The following is a 20,914-nucleotide window of genomic DNA, read 5'->3' on the forward strand; positions in this document are numbered from 1 at the left end:
ACCGAGTGTGATCAAAGTAATACAAACAATATACTCCCAGGCAGTGTATTTACATGTGCCACTGTCAGATAGATTCCACTGGCATGTCTAGATTTAGTTTCCACGTTATTTCTTGGACTTGATCGTTAGGTAACACTGGGCAACATTATGATTGAAGAGAGTAAATATTGTGCAGGGGAAATGACAAGAACACTTACTCTGTCAACTCTCCTTTTATTCCCAGCAGTGAAACTGCATTATCATTGCCACAAACTTAATCCCATTTTGTTCCTGAGTGCAGGATGTCCGTAACAGAGCGATACAAATGAATTAAAATCTATTGATTGTATGGGAAATTAAGTGCAAACTATTTAAAACACCCTAAGTGATTAGATGCAATAAAGTGTTACGGATACAATTGCACAGCTGGCAAATCCAAGTCAGGAGAAAACAATCAAAACAATTCCCTGCTCCCAGTGAGAGAACCTGGCTCCCAACTTTGGCTTTTCCACTGGGAGCCTCACAAACACTGTGAGGGGACAGGTGTCAGCCCCATCCCAGCACTGCCACTCCTCATTTAGACTTTACATCGAGTCTGTGCGAGCTCTGCCTTGAAATCACCTTTTTTTTGTGTTTATAAACAAAGACAAACCCCTGTTTATGAGCTCTGGTTCTGGAGGAGCAAAGGTGTTACATAAAGGGCTGCTGGTACTTTGGATTACACAACATTTTGAAGGGACACGTGACACCGTCACAGACTATTTATATGTACATTGGAAAGTAACTCTTGATTATCTAAAGTCGTTTTTATCCTAAACAGATCAACCCTGCTGAGAACGTCCAGAAAAACAATTCTGCAATGGCCTCAAAGAAAACTGCCCTGTTGGTGGGGACACAAAAGGCTTCAGGAGTATAATTTTACTCTCTTAGACCAAATGAAGTCCTAAATTGGAAAAGCAGCTCTGTCCAAGGTCGCCTCTGTTGTTTCCAAAAATATCTCGAAACAAACGCAAGAGGGGCACTTTGTTGGGTGTTATCTGGACATATATAGTTTCAATCAAATTCTTCAACAAGTGTCAGAGTAAAAGTCCAACGTCTGTCTGACACTGCCAAGTCACCAGCAAGTGAATCCCCTCAAAGGTTGAAAACAAATTTGACACCAGAATGAAGAAAAAAGGTTGGAAATAAATTTAATAACGGAATTAAGAATCATGGGACGTCTTCTTTAAAGGCACGGTGATTTGGGATGGAATTGTAAACACCTTTTAGATATTTCATAAAAGGATTGTCTAATTCTTTCCACAACACGGGGTGAAGTGTTAGAAGGTTGTGTTAATGATCCCAGGAAAATATTTATAGTGCTTTTTCCAGCATATGAGTTCCCTCTTTCCCTCTCAGCGTGTTTTACGATCAACCTTCGCTTCAATTAAACCAACAAGCAGAAAAGAACCATCATGGGATGAGATTTTAAACAGATGCACTTCCCATACAGATGCTTGTGGAATACAGAGTACAAATGACTGAGGCAGAGATAGTAAATAAAAACCACAAAAGGAACAGCACAACAGTAAGAGCCCACTCGGAGCGAGCCACGCTCCACCTCAGGCTTAAAATCCACATTGCTCTCTAGTTCTGAGCTGTGGGAGATGTTTCCTGAGGGAGATTTAATGTCAGGATGATGCTGTCCCTGCCCATGAAGTAATAAAAGCCCAATTTTCCTCGCTGCCCTGGGAACATTACCTGGATCTTTCCTGCTCCCTGACTTGGGCAGCACCTGAGCAGAGCCCACGTGTAGGTGAGAAACCCTCTGGGCCAGGAGATGGAACGTGGATGTAAAATATTAGTGGAACAGGTTGTCTGTGGGTGACTTTCAGTGTTCTGGTAGTTCTGTTTGCTTTTTAACGTGCTATAAAAACACTTCAGGCTTTAAGCACAAAGTGAGGGAGACGGGGACAATGTTTTATAAATACTCAGAAAACCTCCACGTTTGTAATGTTGCAGTTCCCAGGATGCTGGTTTAGAGCACTGCATCATTTTAGTAGCAGTTGGTAAGCAAAATGTATAATTTTAATGTGTTTTTTTTTTTTAATTTTAAATTTACCCATTTTTACAACCTCAAATTAATCAGCCCCTTTTGCTTTTTTAGTGGTAATTCCTTTTTAGTGGTAATTCCTTTCTTCACTAATGGCTCTAAGATTTCTGTGATAATTGCAAAGAAAGGCCTAACCACCAGTTTACTCACCAGAAAATGCTGCAATAGTGTAAACCAAGTAAACTTCTGAATTATTCTTATTTTATAACCTTAGAGTTTCAACTGCTATTTAAAATCAAGTTAAAAACCCCCAAACATTAAACCCCTACAAATTTTAATTGCAGAAAATCTTAAGGGGGGTGGGTTTCTTTGGACATTTATTTTTTTTCAGCATGAACCAGTTGTAAAATGTATGAAGGAATTGGGATATTGATTCCTTCATTATTTCCCTCACCTGCTCTTTATTTGTGTGTGATGTATGTCTTCATGGTTTTGTTGTTGTTGCTTCCCAAGTGTGAAGCATATTTTCTATTCCACTCCAGGAAAAATAAGCAGGGAGAGAGGAAGGAATTCATCTTTGAAAACCGGTAAGATCCCATTTTCCGTATTTCTATCAACTGCATTTTTCCTGCTCTTAGCAAAAAGTGCAGGATTTGGCTTTATCCTATTTCAAGAATAGACCTAATTAAGTGCTTATTGTATGAAGGAGTGGGTTTAGAACTTGCAATAAAATTTAGAAGCTTAAAAATTACATGTTATTGTGCAAGAAGAGACTGAACTGAAGCAGGAAAATAGACATTGGCTGGAGAAGATCCATTTGCAGGGAAAAAACGCCATTCAGCAAATGCTGCCTATGAGTATCCCAATTAGCAAAACCATATTTTTTTATAACTTTGCAAAATGGAAGTGCAAAAAGGGACACTTTTTTATGACAAATATAATTAATGCCTTTAAATACAAGGTAAAGAACACAGTTTTATGCTAATGATAAACACTATAAACACTTCAGCACTAGATTTGTGCAACAGCCTCTCATGGCTGTCTACTGAAAATCAAGCTACATTGCTCAGGACTCGTAATTTCAGTTGTTTGTGCTGGGTAAAACTTCCACAAACACTTAATTTTTGTTGATTTGTGTCGGGGGGAAATCATCATTTTAGATAATGACCGTGATTTTTGCTCTCTGTGTGCTGTAAATCTGCTGCTGGCCCTTTAATTCCTGCTTGTTCTGTCAGGATGAAGAACACGGAGCTAAATCCAGCAGACCTTATTTTGGCAAAACTCCCACTGAAGTCGGGGAGGGTTTTGTCAAAGTGAGGCTGGTGTGGTTTGTCTCACAGTTCCTGCGGATTATTTGGAACATGTTTGTTCCCTCTGCAAGCCCCCAGAGCTCCTCACCCCGCGGTGACATCAGCAGGGAGCAGCCTGGAAACTGGAGTCATGAAAATCAGTGTCATGCAATCGCGAAAAATACCCTTTTCACCCACTGACCTTGGGATAACATGGATTGCCTCAGGAATTCGGAGGCTGCCACTGTGAAACTACTGCTACAGAACCAGACCCTGGGAATTTGGAGAACCTGTTTTAAATTCACGCTGAGTGTTTAAAGGACTCTCGAAACAAGCTGGAAATAGGTCAAATACTGATTGCGAGAAAACAACTACCCACATGGGTGTTGCCCAGACAGGTGGGACCCTGTGATAAAGTTGTTGATTTGGGCAATACTTCCTCACTTGGAACACTGGCACGTCCATGGGAATGCCAATCCTGTTTCCATTCCAGGTTGCACAAGGGAGAGGCAGGTGAAGAGTTAATTGTGTTCCCTCTGGCCGAGAGTGATAACACCGGGAACACACAGGCTTGACTTTCTGAAGTCTGAGCAAATGCAGGGCCAGAGAGAGATCCACCAAGGACCATCCCCACACAGGGTGGCAGAATAACAGTGTCCCAGAATCCCAGAATATTCTGAGTTGGAAGGGCCCACAAGGATCACCGAGTCCAGCTCTCCAGTGAGCGTGTCCCTGCCCTTCCAGGTGACAGGTTCCACCCTCCATGTCTTGCAGTCAATCACCACCTGCCTCCATGTGGGAGCTGACTCCGGGCTGGCCAAGCACTGCCAGAGAGCTGATTTAGGAGCTGGACTGGCACTGCCAAACGGCTCTGCATCGATGGCTCGCTGGGCACAGCCACCAGGGAGCGGCTTCTGGGCCAGGCATGAAATTCTGGCCCAAGGAGAAGCAGCTCTGAACTGCATTGGCAGTTCCTGACCCAGCAAGTCACCGGGACAGCAGATTCCATATTGATTATTGGGTAGTAAAGTATCCCTGCTCGTTAATCACACCATCCTCATCACGAGGACATTTCCAGGCACTGGAGCTGCTGCTGAACAGCTCTGCTGCTCTGTGTTTTGGAACAGTGAGCAGCACCACACTGCTCACAGGAGGGAAGTCTGATCAAGAAAGCTCTGGAAACTGGTGCATTTAAACACAATAAATGCAAAAGAAGGGCCTAACTTTTATGATTGTGGGCAACTATATGCATGTGACAACCTGAGTAATAATGTCCATTATGAGTGAAGAGACAGAAACAAGTAATCCTAGATTTGGGTTAGCCAAGGAAGTATAAGAACATTTATTTTAGTTATTATAGCTGAAATGGAAATGAAATGGTACCACCAATATAACCCAAATGATGTGATACCCAGGTGGTAAATGACTGCTCCTCTAAGAGGGTGGATGTGGTGTTTTCTCACGCCTGGAACTATTTTATCTCTCAGGTCTACGTGGGACTTGCTGTAGCTCCAAGAACAGACAAAATCAACATCCCTAAATCCCCCAAAGCTGCAGAATTTCACAGTAGCTTTATAGCTGGGTTGCTTCCTCCTCCACTTCTGGGTAAGGACCAGGAAAAGCCTTTGGAAACAAAAGGAGCTGCTGCTCATGTGACTGCTCAGATCACTGTTCCGACCAGGAGAAGTTTGGTAAGTGCTGCAGCCCCAAATTTGCCCACAAACATTTTTTATTTATTTGGACCTTCCCAAGGGAAAGGCAGGTATTTTGCTATATGGGATGCTTAATCTTATAAGACAGCCAGGCTATTAATAATAATAACACAGAAAAAAAAAAAAAAAGAGAAGTTAGCTTTTTGTTGCAAGATAGGAAGATAAAACCGTGAAATTCAAAGATTTCTGAATGCTCCCACCTGTGTGGAAAAGCCAGTGAGCAGAATCCATTAAAGCCACATTTATTAAATGTCCACTTGTATAAAAAGCTAAAAATAGTGTTTGAGTTTCTCCAATTTTCTTTTGATAACAGTTATTACGATTTTCTGCTTCATCTCAGAAAGTCATTTTGCTGCTGCTGCTGCAGTGTGTAATCTGTGTGCCCTTTCTTGGTGCAGCACAAATGACAGAGCACTAATCAGATCAGAACAACAATCACGTCATCTTTGAGTAACTAGCAATAAACTGTTTTTACAAGGGAGAAAGTTGAACTATTCTTGGTTTCTCCAAATAGAAAAACAGAAAATGATTGTACTCAATCTCACTCCACATCATTGCCATGGATTTCCAAGGCATTGCTTTTTCCTGGGAAGCAGGTTAATCCCTGTCATACATCTTTGTGTAAATGGTCCAGTTAAATAGGATTTCTAAGGTTTTCTTAAAAGTTCTGACTTGAAGTCTGTGAAATTCCCTTTCTCCTTGCCCTCCCTGTCTGGTGACTGTGAACCAGAGGCTGATTCCTAAGTAACCTAAATGCCCATTTTTGGTGATGATCCCCCGTTTTCAGCATGTCTCGTATCTTCTTGACTGTGTTCTTTTACTGTCGCTGCCAAACCTTCTGCAAACCCCTCCATCGGGAGTCCAGGAATGGGATTGTCAGGACTTTCCCCAGCTCAGCAGCCTCGAAGGAGCCAGGCAGGTGCCAGGTGGTGATCCTGGAACGGGGCACAAAGCCTGTCCTGGCACCTGTGGATCTGACCCCACTCCTCACACTCCCACTGCAGTGGGAACCCTTCGGGGGCATCGGAAATAAATGTCAGTAAATGAGCCCCTCAAACCTCCTTTTCCTGTGGCCCAGCCACCAACAATTTCCTTCTTTCACCTAAGAAATGTGAAAAAGAAGAAGACCACACAGTCACAATGTAGTTTTGGCAGCTTTTATTTTAGTCCTGTTAACAAATGTATTTAATGCAAAGACAAACTGGGAACTCTATAATTACCATACTCTCTCTGGATATAGAAACCAGCAGAAGATCTCATAGTGAGGTATCAAAGAAAGGAGAAAATATTTTTTTTTTATATCCTGAAAAGACATTCTACTTCAGGCAGGAAAAACTATAAAAAACCCCACCAACCAATCTAGAAATCCAGCCAAAAGACAGGGAGGAGATGACCCTCTTTGGGGGTGTAATCCCTTTGGAACCACCCTGTGGCCACAAAGCAGCTCAAAAACATCCTTAGAGGGGATGAAAAACCTCCGTTATTCACATGGGCACTTCAGAGAAAAAAAAAAAAGTGCAAGAAAAATACTTTCTGTTAAAAACAACAACAAAAGATAATGGAAAAAGCTCAGAATCCAAGTGATTGTTCTCCAGAGCTGCTCCTGACGCCGCAGCAGTGAAGTGTCTCCTGGAAGCACAATCAGCTGAACTGAACCGTGCAAGGAAAGTGTGAGCAGGACAGGCTGAGCAGGGGGGTGAGGCCAGGGCTGTGCAGCTCCTGCAGTCACACTGCTTGGATAAGGACAATAGGGAAGGACAGGGCCAAGCCAGGAGGGCCACAATTATACAATCTCAAGCCCCAGGCCTTGCAAAAATGTAACCTTAGAGATGGGGAATGAGAAGCGGAGCAATTACCTAAGTTTTCCCTGACCCTGGAGAAGGATTTGTTTCCCTTTGATCTCTCTGCAGATGCCCTTCCCGGCCTCATAAACCAGGGATTTATGAGGAGCTTCACCCCAGTGCAGCTCTCCCAACAGACCTTCCAACCACAGCACGTTGCCACTGAAACAGTGGAGGGGTCTGTTGCTCTCCTTGTTTATCCACCAAAACCAAATGCTGCACAAAAATTGTAGAACTGATGAAAGCAACAGGATTTAGTAAGAGTTTTCCATTCAGAAGCCAACACAGTCTTCTCACTTCATGCAGGTATTGGGAGGAAGAACTCATAACACAAGCCTGTCTTTACCTCCTTCCTGAATGACCTGACCAATGGCTGCTTGATTTTGTTGTTTCTGAAAACATTCTCTTTTGCATTCCATTAACTGCTCAAAGTCCTGCCACATTTTCCTTTGCTTCATATTTGGCCCGTGACTTTCCCGGACAACCTTCTGCTTCTCTCGTAATTTCTGTTAAAAACACAAAAACCATTAAATTTCTGCAAGAGTTCTACGCCACAAGAACTGCTCATGCAGCTTTAGAATGACAGAGATTTTTATATGCTACTGAGATATTATTTGTTCAAGCTGATAACACTCCCTGCAAGTGCTAAATGCATTTAACACCTGGGACTTGGATCTTTTGTACAGACTGACAACTCTTTCCGTGGTTTTTAACTGTCTAAATATTAGTCTTATCTATTTGAGAACTTACGGTAAAAATCTGGGATCATTTCCACACAGAGCTCTTGCAGTACCAAGGTGCAACCTGCAATGGATTCCTATCACGATATTCTAATGTGAAATCAATGTTTTACAATTAAACCACCTCTTGATTATTAAGAGTGGCAGCCCAAACCTGTAACCACCCCCCCCAGACTGACTCAGAAAAGGAAATTTATAAAAGCTGTTTGGTGTGACTTGCTAAGCCCAACCTTGTCCGTGCTGATCTGAGCTTCGGACAAGATTAAAACTGGACAACTGCTTTTGTCTGAGGCAGATGATCCCCTGGCCTTTACCAACAGTGATAAGGTTGACAGGCTCAGAATTTATTGTCTTCAACAGGTTGCTTTATATACAACAGAAAATCTGAGCTGGCACCGTTCGTTATGCCCGTGTTTCAGTTTCTTATCCAAATGGTTTTCAGGGAATGTGCTGTCACATTGAGCTGTTTGACATCTTTTACAGCAGCTCATGCTATTCCCTGCAGGAAATCAAGCCCTGAGGAGTGAGCAGGATCCCTTTCCAGGGTATTAGTTACCAATGCCAGCAGTGATGGAATTTTCTTTGTAGGCTGCAATACGCTTTTTATAAAGGACCGACCACAGGCTTTGGGAATAAACCCCCCAAAAATACGAACTGTCCAATGTTTGTGTGAAGTAAAAGCCTCATTCTCACCTTCCCAAGGTTTTCTTGTTCAAGGATCATCCGTGTATACTGTTCTCTAAAGGAAATATAAAGTGATTTTATCATGATTTGGTTCTACGTAACAGGGCAGAATAATGATGCAAACATGGAAAATGATGGAAGTACTGAGAGGTTCAGAGCACAAAGAAACCTTTTTGGTTTTGGACAACATAATCCCTTGACATCAAGGCTCGGGTCTCCTTGTCTCAGCTGTGCAGCTGGGAAAAGTGACACTGGATAAGATCCCTTCCATTTTTGAAGCAGACATGATTACTGCTCCTTGCAGCTTGTAGGCAACAGTGAGATCCTCCAGACAAGATGTACCTGAGCCCTTGTGATAAAACATTTATCCCGGTGATACCCCGGGGTGAGCCTCACAGCTCACAGATCCACAGCCCTTAATTGCTGGGAATGCAGCGCTGGAATGAGTGGGAAAGGACAGGAATGAAGGGGAATAGTATTTCAGCCCAGGTCTGACAGCTCCAGGGGCTGCAATGGGACCGCTGTGCGTTCCTCTCTCAGAAAACAGCCCTCACATTTCGGGGCCTAAATTTAGGCCGGGCAGCGTAACCGGTGACATTCATTACTAAAAGTCTTGGCTGTGCACCTTGGTCCGTAACAAGTGGCTGATCACCCTGACAGACCCGAACCTGACACGTGAACCCTGACAATAGAACATGCAAACCACAACAGCCCCGTTCAGGGACACCACCAGGACTTGCTTCGAGATTTTTTTCAATGTGACAATAGAAAGAAATTATTCACTGAGAGCCACTTGAAAAACACTCAATTATATTTTGTGTGAGGGTTTGCCAGTGGAATTCAAAATAACCCAGCTCATCTCAAGGACTTTCCAGATTGCTCAGGGTAGAAGACATTTGTGTAGAGAAATCCTAATTTCCAGAAAGAAATGCCAGCCTTTGTGGTGCCCGAGTGGGAAGGTTTGCTGGGACGTGGGGAGCAGCCGTGTGAACTCCAGCCATCGCCTTCCTTTATTCCTTCCCTTTCTACCAAGTACTCCGGGATTTTGACTGGAGCACTTGGTCCTGCCTGCCACAGGAATGAAGCTGGATCACAATTCCAGCCAGGATAAATCAGAGCCATCCCAAGGCTGCTCCAGGTGCTGTGCTGTCCCGCTGATCCCCAGGAATCCTCACCCAGAGGTCAGGCTGAAGTTGCTCGTTTGCCCTGGCACACAGCACATGTTCTCACACATTTGGCCTCAAGAATACCCTTTCTTGCAAAAATAGAGTTTTCAAAGTAATCATCAGAAGACTTTATGTCTTTTCTAGTAAGTTTTTCTTTACTATTTATAATGATGACTGGAAAGAATGTAACTTAATAACTTTGTTAAAAACCCCACAACTTTCTATTTTCAGAGAAGAAAATTAACTTTTCACATTCCTAAGAAGTGACTCCACGGAACAGAGAGTTTATATTCAATAAAGAGGGTCTGAATTAAGACATTTTTTGTTCAATACGTTGCTAGGAAAGTGCTGGTCTATTTATGGTTCATTTTTACTCCGTTTACATTCCAGTGCCTGCTGAAAAATACATTCAGGTTCTAAAGGGATGTCTAGAGACGAATGTTACTGTCTCACTTTATATTTTGCAAAGATCTCTCTATTGAACTTTGCTGTAATTCATTTAAATGAGACGGGTGTGTGACCTCTCGGAAAGGTCAGAACTGTGTCTGGTCCCTGTGGGAGGATCATTTCCACAGCCAGGGAGTGAAACGGGGACAGTGGAGAGGGGTAACACTGTGTTCACATTCCCCTCACCATACCTGGAATTGCAGAGCTGGGCTCATGCTCCATTCCAGCAGTGGGCTCTGATGGCTGGTCCATGGGAACACTCACATCCTGGATGTTCATTTCCCAAGTATATTTTTGCTCAGCATTTGAGAACCAGCCCAGCACCCCCTTCCCCACGGCCGCAGAAGGGCCGTGCCCGATGTCTGACCCCGCTGCCTCAGCTGCTCCTCATCCTCATCCATATTCACTTCATCCCTTGGGTTCTTCTCTTTTCATCCTTCTGCTTAATTTTGTTGTTTCCTTGTCCTTCCTTAGACAAATCCTTTATTCCCTACAGTCTTCCAATATTTTGTGAGATGGGATAACATTGTCCTTCTCTTCTCCCGGCCTAACGTTTGTACTGTCAATTCTTTCCTTGCTCTTATTTTATGACCCAGTGTTTGAGCACTCTCATGCCTCAGATCCTTGCAGGAGTTCTCTGTGATGGGTATTAATCCAGTCCTTCACTGCCTGGTGGTCTCTGCCTCATGTTCTAGAACAAGGAGATGAAGCTCCACTGGTACCAGTGCAAGGGGCTTCGGGACAACCTGTGGGTCAGGAGGGATCAGAGGGAGGAACACAACCTCATCTCAGTGTCTCCTGAGGGAATCCCTGGAGTTTTCTCACTGTTTGACACATCTCTATCTCATTCCACAGACTGTAAAATGTTACTGGTCCACTACTGCCTTTTTCACCCCATGAGTGAAGAAATTGCTTCTGATGGCACTGAATTTCTGATGACATTTGGCTCTGTACACTGACAGATAAAACAGTTCTTCCCTCTTTGCTACCACTGCAAGAGAAAGGTCCAGAAATGACTCTTGAAAGGTAGAAGTCCTAAGAGGACAGATGTCTTGGGAAGGCAATTTATTCTTCCCTCTCCTTTGAGAAGTGCCAGACAACTCCGGATTCCCTTTTCCTGTTGTGATGTCAGAACGCTGGAAATCCCGAAGCTTTCAAACGGAATGCAGAACCATTATTAAACTATCTAATTAAGCAGTTCCACCTTTGCTTTGCCACTTGGTCATGTTTTTAACTTATTTTGTGAATGGGACAATTTTGTGCAGCACTTTTGCACATTGTACAGGAGCCTGGAGGAGAGGAACAGCTTTGACATAACAGGGGCAGGTATCTGTCCTGTCACTGGAACAGAGAGATGGAAGAGGCCTCACATCAAGGAATTATGTTGCTGTGGCCTTTTAAAGTCCAAGCAATCAATCAACACCAGTTTCAGCTTCATTATTTTGCTGGCAGCAAGGAACTATGATTTTTTTTTTTTCTGGAAAAAAGAATTTCTATTTCCTGCAAAATTCTGAAATGTTGAAAAACTAATTATGAAGATTATGTCAAGATCCCTCGGGGATTTTGATAAATTCATTTACCAAATGAATGCTATAAATGTTTGGGATTTTCCTTGATTGCTTAATTCTGATGGGGCTGAACCAGCTTGTTGACTTGTTGCCTGAATTTCATTTCAACTTTTATGTTGTATTAGAAGACTGAACACACACAAATTTTTAACAGGATACTTCTACAAAAATATTTAGTAAAGTGTAAAAAATCTCTACGACATGGTAATATTTAGACTTCTTAGCACAGATAATTAATCCAAAATATCTCATTCTCAGAAAACATTTCCATCTTTGGCAGGGCTAAAACTACACCAAAAATAATCAGCAACTCAATTTATAGTATTTCCTGCTTCTCTGCCTGCCAGACAAAGGTGAGAGGTCCTGAAAAGAATCACAGGATGAAGCAAATGGCTTTATACTGGAGTAAACGAAACTGAGGGCAACCATGGAGGTTCATGGAGGTTCAAACCTCTCTCTGGGGCTGAGAATCTCCAGTGGGAAGGGAAAACCTCCTGGAATGTCTGAGAGAACTTGTAGGTTTACAGCAGTATAGGCTGGAATCCGAGCTGCTTATTTTTAGATTATTATAGCATTTCTAAATTTATCAGGTGAACTCCTCCAGTTCAAATGCCAGTGAGAAAATTCCTCACTTCAGCCTCAGTTTGTGGACATCCCTTCATCCCACCCAGGGAACGCGCCGACGGACTCACCGGATCGCCTTCCGTCGCTCCTGGGGGTCTGGGGACACGTAGGCCTTCATTTCCTCCTTAGCCCTCTGCAGCTGCACCTCCAGGCTCTACAAAAAGACACCATTTAAATATATTTGTGCAGATAAATATTGCAATCTTACCCCAGAGTGAATAATTCGGCCCCTCTCGCGGCCTTACCCTTTTCATGCAGTGAATGTAGCGGTAGTTGCTCTCCTCCTGGGCACACTCCTCGAGGAGCCCTTTCACTTCCTGTGGGAGAAGAAGATTCCAAAGGCCATGGTGACTGAAAGCCCCCCCAGGAGATGCCCTGTGTTGCCATATAAACCGGGAGAGTTTATAAGAATAATCCTGAGTTAATAATTTCTCAGATGTTCCTATAATTTGGGCTTTTCAGAAGTCTCTTTTCAAGTGAAATACAGCTGATTGGGTTTAGATTTGCGGTTCCAGTCGCAGTCAGAGATGAGAAATGACTGTTAATGGGTGATTAATAATGATTGACTTCCAAACACTTCACAAGTGCTGCCAAGACTCTTGTTCCTCAGCACATCTGAAGTGCCAAATACAGCTGTGAACAAGCATTTCCTGGAACACATCTGCAGAAGGGATGTTAGAAGGTACAGACATGCTAATGGTATGTTAATGAGCAATCAGTAATTATGTGGAGCACTGTGGAGTTAGTGGGTTACTCCCACCTCTACATGGTCCATTCCAAAAAATAACCCAAATGGTCCAAATAGAATTCCTGTTCTCCAGGTCACACTGCAGTTGTCGACTCCAGGGCTCTGTCACTGTGTGATTTTCACACCATCGGCTGGAAAACTGAATTCTACTCATGTCCAGCTCAATCAGTGGATGTGACTGTCATCACGTGTCAGAAAATGACTAAGAGCTGTCTGCCAAGGGAAAAAGCCTTGATTGCTGTTATAAGCCAGTTCTTATGGAAGATTGACTTCACAGCAGCTCCATCTGTGGATTCTTTTACCATACAAAGGTACTTTTAGTGCAGGAAAATAACTATGTATGCGTCCACTCACACTTTAAATGTACTCCCTTTTTATCTTGAAGTCTCTTCCTTTGTGGGCAAGGCCTTGAAAAGCCAAGCCCAGTCAAAATTCACAGGAGGTGATCAAGAGGGATAAAACAGATCCACATAAACATGTGGATCCTGTGCCCACCTTTGAGGACTGGGCTGTTTTAAGAGCCTCCTTCAGGCAATGCACAAATTACAAACACAAAAGCTCTTAGCTAAACCTGTATGGGTTTATTTTAAAAACCCTGTTGTATACAGGAATACAAGACAGTCCCATTTAATGAGTTCTTCTTGCCATCAATGTCAGTCATTAATTATCCCTGAGATTGGTTCCTAATGCAAAGAATCTGCTAAATGCACAGAAAGATTTGTCTTGATAAATTAATCCTTATTTTGTAGTCAAATTCTTCCCTAACAGAGCAGCAGGAATTCTGGCAGATGCCCGTCCTTGCTCATCAAAGCTGGATGAGGTACCCCCGAGCCCATCTGATCTGTGTGACTGCGGCCACTCCACAGCAGCCTCAGGCAGGATTTGCAAAGCTGGGGATCACCACTGACTCATTCCCCTCCTGAAGGGGATTTGCACTTCCCATATCCTGAGGGAAAGCAGGGGGAATGTTGTACCATGTGCATGACCAAGCCCCACCTCACCTGTTCGAGCGCCGAGCGATTGCTCTCCAGCCCTGCCGCGCAACTGTCGTACTGGATTTTCTTCTCATCGCGTTCTTGAGTTAATTCCTGAGGTGAAAAGGGCAAAAGGGCACATAAATTAAATGTTCCTTTGGCTTGACACGTGACACTCAGGCCAGAGACACCGGGGGAATTTCCTCTTTCCAGCCCCATCCACGGCTTTACCGTGGCCGGGTAACAGGGCCATGCTTGAAAGAAGAAAGGACGAGTAATTATAAAAATAGACAATAAACAGGATCAAATTACTTGCTCCCCACGAAAAGCCAGATTTCTAGTTGTGCACACCCAGCTCCTTCCCTGGATTTCATTTGCTGACACTTTGAATGGAACCGTTAAAAGGTTCTCGGGGAATTTCGTTGATAGATAAGAGGCATCACCCTCTTTCCTTCCATGGCAACGAGCCAAGTTAGGGCAGCTGTAGACCCAAAAGACTTGGTTTTTTCAGCTCTCTGTAAAATTTTGAAAGCAAATGGATAAATTTGTCGGTCTCACAGGACTCAGATCAATGCACTCAACTACTTGAATGAGATGTTATCTGCAAACCATTCAGAAAGGAGAGCATTAGTTGGGATCATTAATGCTGAGATGCAGAAATAGCTTTGGAACCAATCCAAAACTAACTTTGCTTTGGGTTTGAACCACGATTTCTTAAATTTTCCCCAGTGTAGTAATTTTTTAAATTGCTATAAAGGCCTAAATTCTGTGCCTGCACTGTTAGCTTGTACAAATCCCAACCTTTAGCACGTTGCAAACACTGTTGACCCATTCTGCTCTTTCCAGCTTTCCCTCGGAGTTATGTCCCTGTAGAGCACCACAGAGACCTGTAAATTGGACTTATCTGTGGTTCTGAGTTGATTTACTGAGACAGAGACAAGTGTTGGGACAAACCTGGCACTTCTGCCGCAGTTGCCTGAGCTCTTTGATGACAGGAGCAAGGCTTGCCTTCTTCTCTGCCACCACTGCATTCAGCTTCTTTACCTGGGAAACGGGAAAAAGAACATTCCCCAACACTGAAAAGTGCATTCACGTAATTGGGGATGTGAAAGGAGAGGGGAGACAACCCGAAATGTGGGGAGAAAAAAATCTGCCATGAAGCCATAATTATGTGTGAATTAAATAGAAATGAAGCCTTAATTATAGAACCAAAGTTCAGGTCTAATTAGGACAGGGAAAGAGCCCATCTGGCAGTGGGGTCATTCCCACAAATGAGACAAATTCTGCTCCCAGAACATCGCAGAGAATTCCAGGATACAGCCCATGTGCCAGATGAGCTTAAGGAGTAGGGAAAATGAAGGAATTGCACAGAGGGAGACTGAAAGAAAGGGAGAAATCCTTAAGAAAACAAACAAACAAATCTGCATAGGTTAAATAAAGCTTGAAAATGCTAAAACTGAGGCACACAGACATATTTATACTGAAAATTCAAATTTTATCCAGCTTTCTATCTGAGAGCAACTCTAATTATACCATTTTATTTTAAAAGTGCCCCAATGATTTTAAAAAATGCTATTTTGCCTTTTTGCTCTTTTATAATATTTTCAAATTAGAAATTCAAGCTCTTTCTTGCCTCTACAGCTATGTGGGCAGGTAAATTAAAACATGACAGATCTAAGGGCAATTGAAAATCAGGCTATAGAGAAAAAGACAAGCTATTAAGCTCTTTAAGCATATTAAGTACCTTTTTAACAAAAGCTGAGCTCCAGTGATTTACAAACATTTTAGAAAAAGATTCTGTTACAGATTCAAACCATTCATCTCTTTCAAATAATGTGCAAGAATAAATACAAAACCACTTCTGAAATCACAAAAAAGTGAAAAATCAAAGACAGCAAGACTTGATTTCCCTGATGTTTGTGAAGGGGAGAAAAGGAGGATTTATATCTAGTATTTATTTTTTTATATAGTTCTTCTTCCTACACTAAAAGAAATGCACATTTTAGTAAAGTTTGTCAAGATTTCCTTTGCAGATTTATCTGAATTTTTTTTATATATATATAAACACAGATTAAAGGAAAATTATAAACCCCCCAAAGACCATTAAACTTGGGGTTATATTCTGAGGAACCAGATGTTCAAACTGAGCAAATACAGTAGTTTAAGACAAAAATCACCATTTCAGACATATTATCTAATGTCTGGCCTTTCATTTCATCCACTTCACTCTTCACTGCAGAGATTCTTTCCAGCTCCTCCTGGGTGTAACTGTATCCAGGAATGCCTTTTTTCTCTTCAGTCATTTTCTGCAGACACAAACAAGAAATGCTGAATTAACCCCACTAACCAAGAAACAGCAAACTCCTTAGTGAAGCCAAAATATTGCAAAGAAGTGAAAAGTGTAAGTACTGCAATCAATTTATTTTATTTACCAATTTATTATTATTAACCAATTTATTATTATTAATCCAGCTGCCAGAAAAAACTAAATTTTATCTTGTGCCTGTCAAGCAGGACAACAACAACAACTCTCTGTAAATACAATGTTTGGTCATCCCACTGAAGTGAACAGAAATTTTCCACAAAGCAAAGTGGGCTTGTGGTCAGGCTCTGAAGAAGCTCAGTGTATAAAATCCAGATGCTTCATCAGAACATGTAGCTAATTATTTTATAAACTATTTTGATAACAGGAATACAGGTGTTGGAAGAAAACACCCCAGCCAGTGTTCCTGCCTTTGGGATGAATGGATATTCCCTGAATGCTTACAGTTACCCAGGGCAGAAATCCTGCTGCTGCTGCTGCTGCTGCTCTGGCTTACCAAACATTCATCCAGTTTTAAATTTAAATGCATCTTCTTCTAAATATTCTGGGGCTGGAATGTTTCCTTCCTGCCTGCTCTTTTTTTAAATACTATTCCTATATATTTTACAGCAGTAACTTGAATCCTACTCCCTGTTGATCGTTTTCAAAGTCCTTACTACATCTGTGGATACCAAAAACTAATTTAAGAACTCAGCCTTGCTCTAACTGGAGTTCATGCACATCTTCCATTGACTTTAAAAAGCAGGGTCAAGCCCCTCAGTCTAAAAAGAAACTGCAGATCAGAGCTGACAGTTGCTGAACACGAAGTGCAGCAGCTCCAGAGTCAACAGATAAAAATACATTCTATACCCCGCCGGCCCTGGGTCACAGCAGACGATGGGGACGATGCCCAGCAGAATCCCACCAGCATCCGTGGGATCCTGTGCCTGTTGGCAGGGAAGGGAGGGCTGTGGGAGCAGCACCACGCTCATGTTACCAACTGCTGCTGAATGGCCTCGTGGCGCTGCTTCAGAAGCTCCTCCGTCCTCTGCAGGATTCCGTACTCAGCTGTAATTTCTGCTATTTCCAGGCGCTTCTTTTTATACAGGGTGTTCTTGCTCCGGAGCTTAGTGACGTACTGCTTCACCTGGGGGGAGAGAGGACACACACTCCTCTCACTGAGGGCAAGAAGGGCCTTAGCACAGCCTGTTGCTGTGTAAAATGTCATTCTCCTCCTTGGCCTGCACGTTGATAGAACAGGGGGCTGGAATTCGGCATTCCCAGGCTCTATTTATTTTCGGCTCTGCATTTGTTCACTGGGTGAAATCAAAAGAACCAGCGTTGCTTTCTGTCCCAGCTCACTCATTTGTAATCCTGAGATCACTCCCTCCTGCTCCCCACCATTTGACAGCTGGAAAAGTTAAACACTCTTTGCAGAACGTTAGGAGAAGCACGGATAATAAAAAAGTTAATGCAACAGTAATTCGCACTCGTAGCAGAGCCCCAGAGCTCTGCAGACCAAAACATGGCAACAGAGTGCAGGAAAACTGGAAGGGAAGAGGGCATGGGAAAAACTGTCTTGAAATGTTCTCAATAGTTAAAACTTGTTCTCTCCCCTTGACTCTTGCAGATCTAAATATCACTGGCTCAGTTTTTTTAAACCAGGCAAATAAAAGCAGAACCCTTGCACTGAAGCAGAGAATGCAATACCTATTTCACTCAAAATCTAAAGTAATGGAGAGTTTATATTTTTATTAAACACTAAGTAAAATAATACAAATCCTTACAGACCAAGAGCCTCAGCTAATTTACACCTGAACCCGTGTGTGTTGAACTTGGAACACAGACCAAGTACCAGGGGCTGAAAAGACCAGGTAATATTTTTCTCTGTGTTAATATTTTCCATCTGTCGTACAGGCTTAGCTCTTACTCGTGGATTTTACGTGACAGCTACGAGGTAAATGCCAGTCACAGCTCAGAAATGCACTCAGATCCAGAGATGGAAAGCAAATAACATTTATTAGAATAAATGATGTAAGAACAGGCTTCAGATCACCCCTTGATGAGGAGGGTTCAGTGTGTGTAGGGGGCACAAACCAGGCAGCCCCAGGAGGAAAAAGAATCCCATTACCACTGACACAGGTTCAAAATTCAAACATAAAATGACTTAGATTTTGATATTTACATGAATTCTTTTTCTTTTTGCGAAATTATCCCCTCTCCCTTCTAAAGAATAAATCCAAAAAAACCCCAATGTGACCACAGGCTAAGAACCCCCAGAGTAACTGTACGTTCTATAAAAAGTGTCCTGGGCAAGGTGCCCACAATGAAATCAACCCTGTTCATCTGCCATCCTGTGCAATATCTAGGCCAAAGCTGCCTCTCTCTTGCTACGCTCCAGAACTATTTTTAAAGCCAAAAGCTATAAACGTTTTTGGTGAAAGAACAAACCCACAAATTACTCAATGTGCTCTATGCAGATTGGCCTCTGTGTGGCTTTGGGATAACATCCTACATCCTGCTACTACCCAGGACAAGGATACACAAGGTCACCTGAGCCCCAGCGCGGCCGAGGCGGCTCCGCCACCGTCACACTCTTTATTTTTACTTCATACACTCAAACCAGAATTTATTCCTCTTCCCAGCAAATTCAAGATATCCTCTTAGTTAACACAAAAACCTCTTTTTTTTTTTTTAATTGCTTAAACAATACCAAGTTTTCTGTGATTTCTAAGAGATTCCAAAAGTATAAATGTAAGCACTCTGAGGAAAATCGAAAGGAAGCACAGTCCTGGCCAAGCAGTTCCTGAGATATTTCATCTGACCAGTGGAATATAGTAAAGGATGATGTAAAGGATTAAACTTTATATGTGGCCACACAGAGCTACGGGATCTGAACGATTTTGTGTCAGTGGATCCCAGGATGAAAAGCAAACTATTATTCTCTTCTCTTCTACAGCTACTTCTAAGGTCTTGAAAATAGCTGGAGTGGGAGGGAGAGTATTTGCATATTCAGTATTCAAAGCATAATGTATTTTACAATGGAAGTCAGAGGATCTTGTTGATTAACGAACCGACTCCACCACTGTTCTATTATTAGTTGATTAACTTAGGACTGTATAATACAAATTTTATCCAAGATGGACTACAGGTTGCTCACGGTGACAAGTGAAGCCTGTTCAGTTTAGGAGGTAGATGTCAGTCCTTCAGCACAACCTCTGGCTTTTTAAAAGCAAACTTAACCTCTCACACAGCTATTATGGCAGCAAACAAGGTAAAACAAGATAAAAACAACAGTAGCAAAGTGATAATCTCTGTAGAAAATCAATCAATAATTTATCAGAGCTTTCAAAAGACCTGATCTACTCCAAAGGCAGCACACATTAGTCCCTTACAACCTCTCTGACTGAAGGTTCCTTTAGATCCAGGGCCAAATTCTGAGCTGGAATTCTTAGATTTTACTCCACTTAAATCAGCAGCTCATAGGGATCTCGTGACAAAATTAGGTTTCTTCAGTCTAAAAGCTGAGAACCATTCTGTAGGTTTCTAAAAATTAAAGGAGGGCTCCTTGTCAAAATACCAGTGTTTTCATTTGTGCCAGCATTGCTTCTCAGGCTTTATAAATCTCCTGCCCCCACCTCTGTGGAGATGAAAAACTCAAGCCCTTACAGTGCTGTAAACCACTGCATTTTACTGTGGTAAAAGGTCTCTTAAATAACTTGAAGAGTTCACAAAGGAACAAACAACACTGTTTGGCCACATCGCTTTAAGTAACCCAAGGAATCCACTTTTGAGCAGCAGCATTTTCCCATAGACCAGCTCAGCTGCTCCCCGTGCCCAAACTCAGCAGGCTCATCCTACAGAATTCCCAGGGATCTGTCTGTGCCCGCAGTGATATTCCAGTCAAGGCCACGTCCACCAGTAGCTTTTCTTTCTCTCGAGTCATTTAACACAACCAGTTATTTGAGCTTCAAAGATTAAATGACTGGACAAGACCCAAGTGCTGGCACTGAGTGAGCAGTGGAAGGAAACCAGCCTGGAGCCCCTGATCAGCTCCGAGCCCCCGGAGACACAAAAACCATCCCAAGCAAAGCAAGGAAAGATTCGGCTTTTTCCCTTGGCTATTTTTATGGGTGAGTGTAACATAACAAGTGTGGGGTGTGGATTATGGAATACCCTGAATGGAAGCAGGATTTTGATCTCTCACATATCTCACAGGTATTCACCCCCCCCCTGGGCAGATTTCCTGCACTGTGTTCCATTTTTACTGGAAGAATCCAGCAAAGCACCTCCTTTAGGCTTTTCTCCATTATTCTTCACCACACTTAGTGAGGTTATTAAATATGACAACAGTTCTAAACAGGGCAAAATCAAATCAGGGATGTTGAAAAGGCTTCTGCAGGACCATCCATAGCCTGGCAAGACCCCCCTCCAGGGCAGGACATCAGCCTGTGCTTTAGTGGACTGAACTGGGATCCCAACCCAGCCCCTCTAAAGCTCAGCCTGGTGCTTTCACTACAAGCCCATCACCTCTTCAAAACTCCCATTTGCTCCTTGTGAAGTTTTCACAAGGTTCTTACTCAGAGATTATCATTAAAGGACAAAATGGATAAGCCTGTTTTCTGAAAAGAACAAATCCCAGATAAATCCCTCACTTTGGAGTCAAATCTTTTAAAATAGTATTTGCTGGATTAATGCAGCAATTTGATTATTATTGTAAGCAAAATATTTCATACAAAAGCACTACACAGAAAAAGTATTGTTTGTAAAAAAAGTATTATTTGTAAAAAATCCCCAGTATTTCTTTA

At 42.5% G+C, this 20,914-nt stretch overlaps 1 protein-coding gene across 3 annotated transcripts in view; it reads right to left on the reverse strand.

Moving 5' to 3' along the window:
* Window positions 1-238: 238 nt before the first annotated feature.
* IFT81 (intraflagellar transport 81) overlaps window positions 239-20,914 on the reverse strand; it is a 43,648-nt gene continuing 22,972 nt past the window's right edge. Inside the window, exons 11-19 of one of the 3 annotated variants that reach the window (XM_027878564.1) lie at window positions 17,104-17,253; window positions 15,982-16,110; window positions 14,759-14,848; window positions 13,832-13,918; window positions 12,328-12,399; window positions 12,151-12,236; window positions 8,287-8,332; window positions 7,200-7,359; window positions 239-285 (exon numbers count right to left, since the gene is read on the reverse strand). In XM_027878564.1, the coding sequence (XP_027734365.1) occupies window positions 254-285; window positions 7,200-7,359; window positions 8,287-8,332; window positions 12,151-12,236; window positions 12,328-12,399; window positions 13,832-13,918; window positions 14,759-14,848; window positions 15,982-16,110; window positions 17,104-17,253 (852 nt within the window). In that variant the 3' untranslated portion in view covers window positions 239-253. Of the gene's footprint in view, window positions 286-6,147; window positions 7,360-8,286; window positions 8,333-12,150; window positions 12,237-12,327; window positions 12,400-13,831; window positions 13,919-14,758; window positions 14,849-15,981; window positions 16,111-17,103; window positions 17,254-20,914 lie in introns of those variants that run through there. The other 2 variants (XM_027878566.1, XM_027878565.1) reach the window with 2 other exon arrangements.

Source organism: Empidonax traillii, unplaced genomic scaffold (genome assembly GCF_003031625.1).
Source record: "Empidonax traillii isolate 1590-97213 ecotype Southwest subspecies unplaced genomic scaffold, ASM303162v1 scaffold43:size1863611, whole genome shotgun sequence".
NCBI classification, from domain to species: domain Eukaryota; kingdom Metazoa; phylum Chordata; class Aves; order Passeriformes; family Tyrannidae; genus Empidonax; species Empidonax traillii.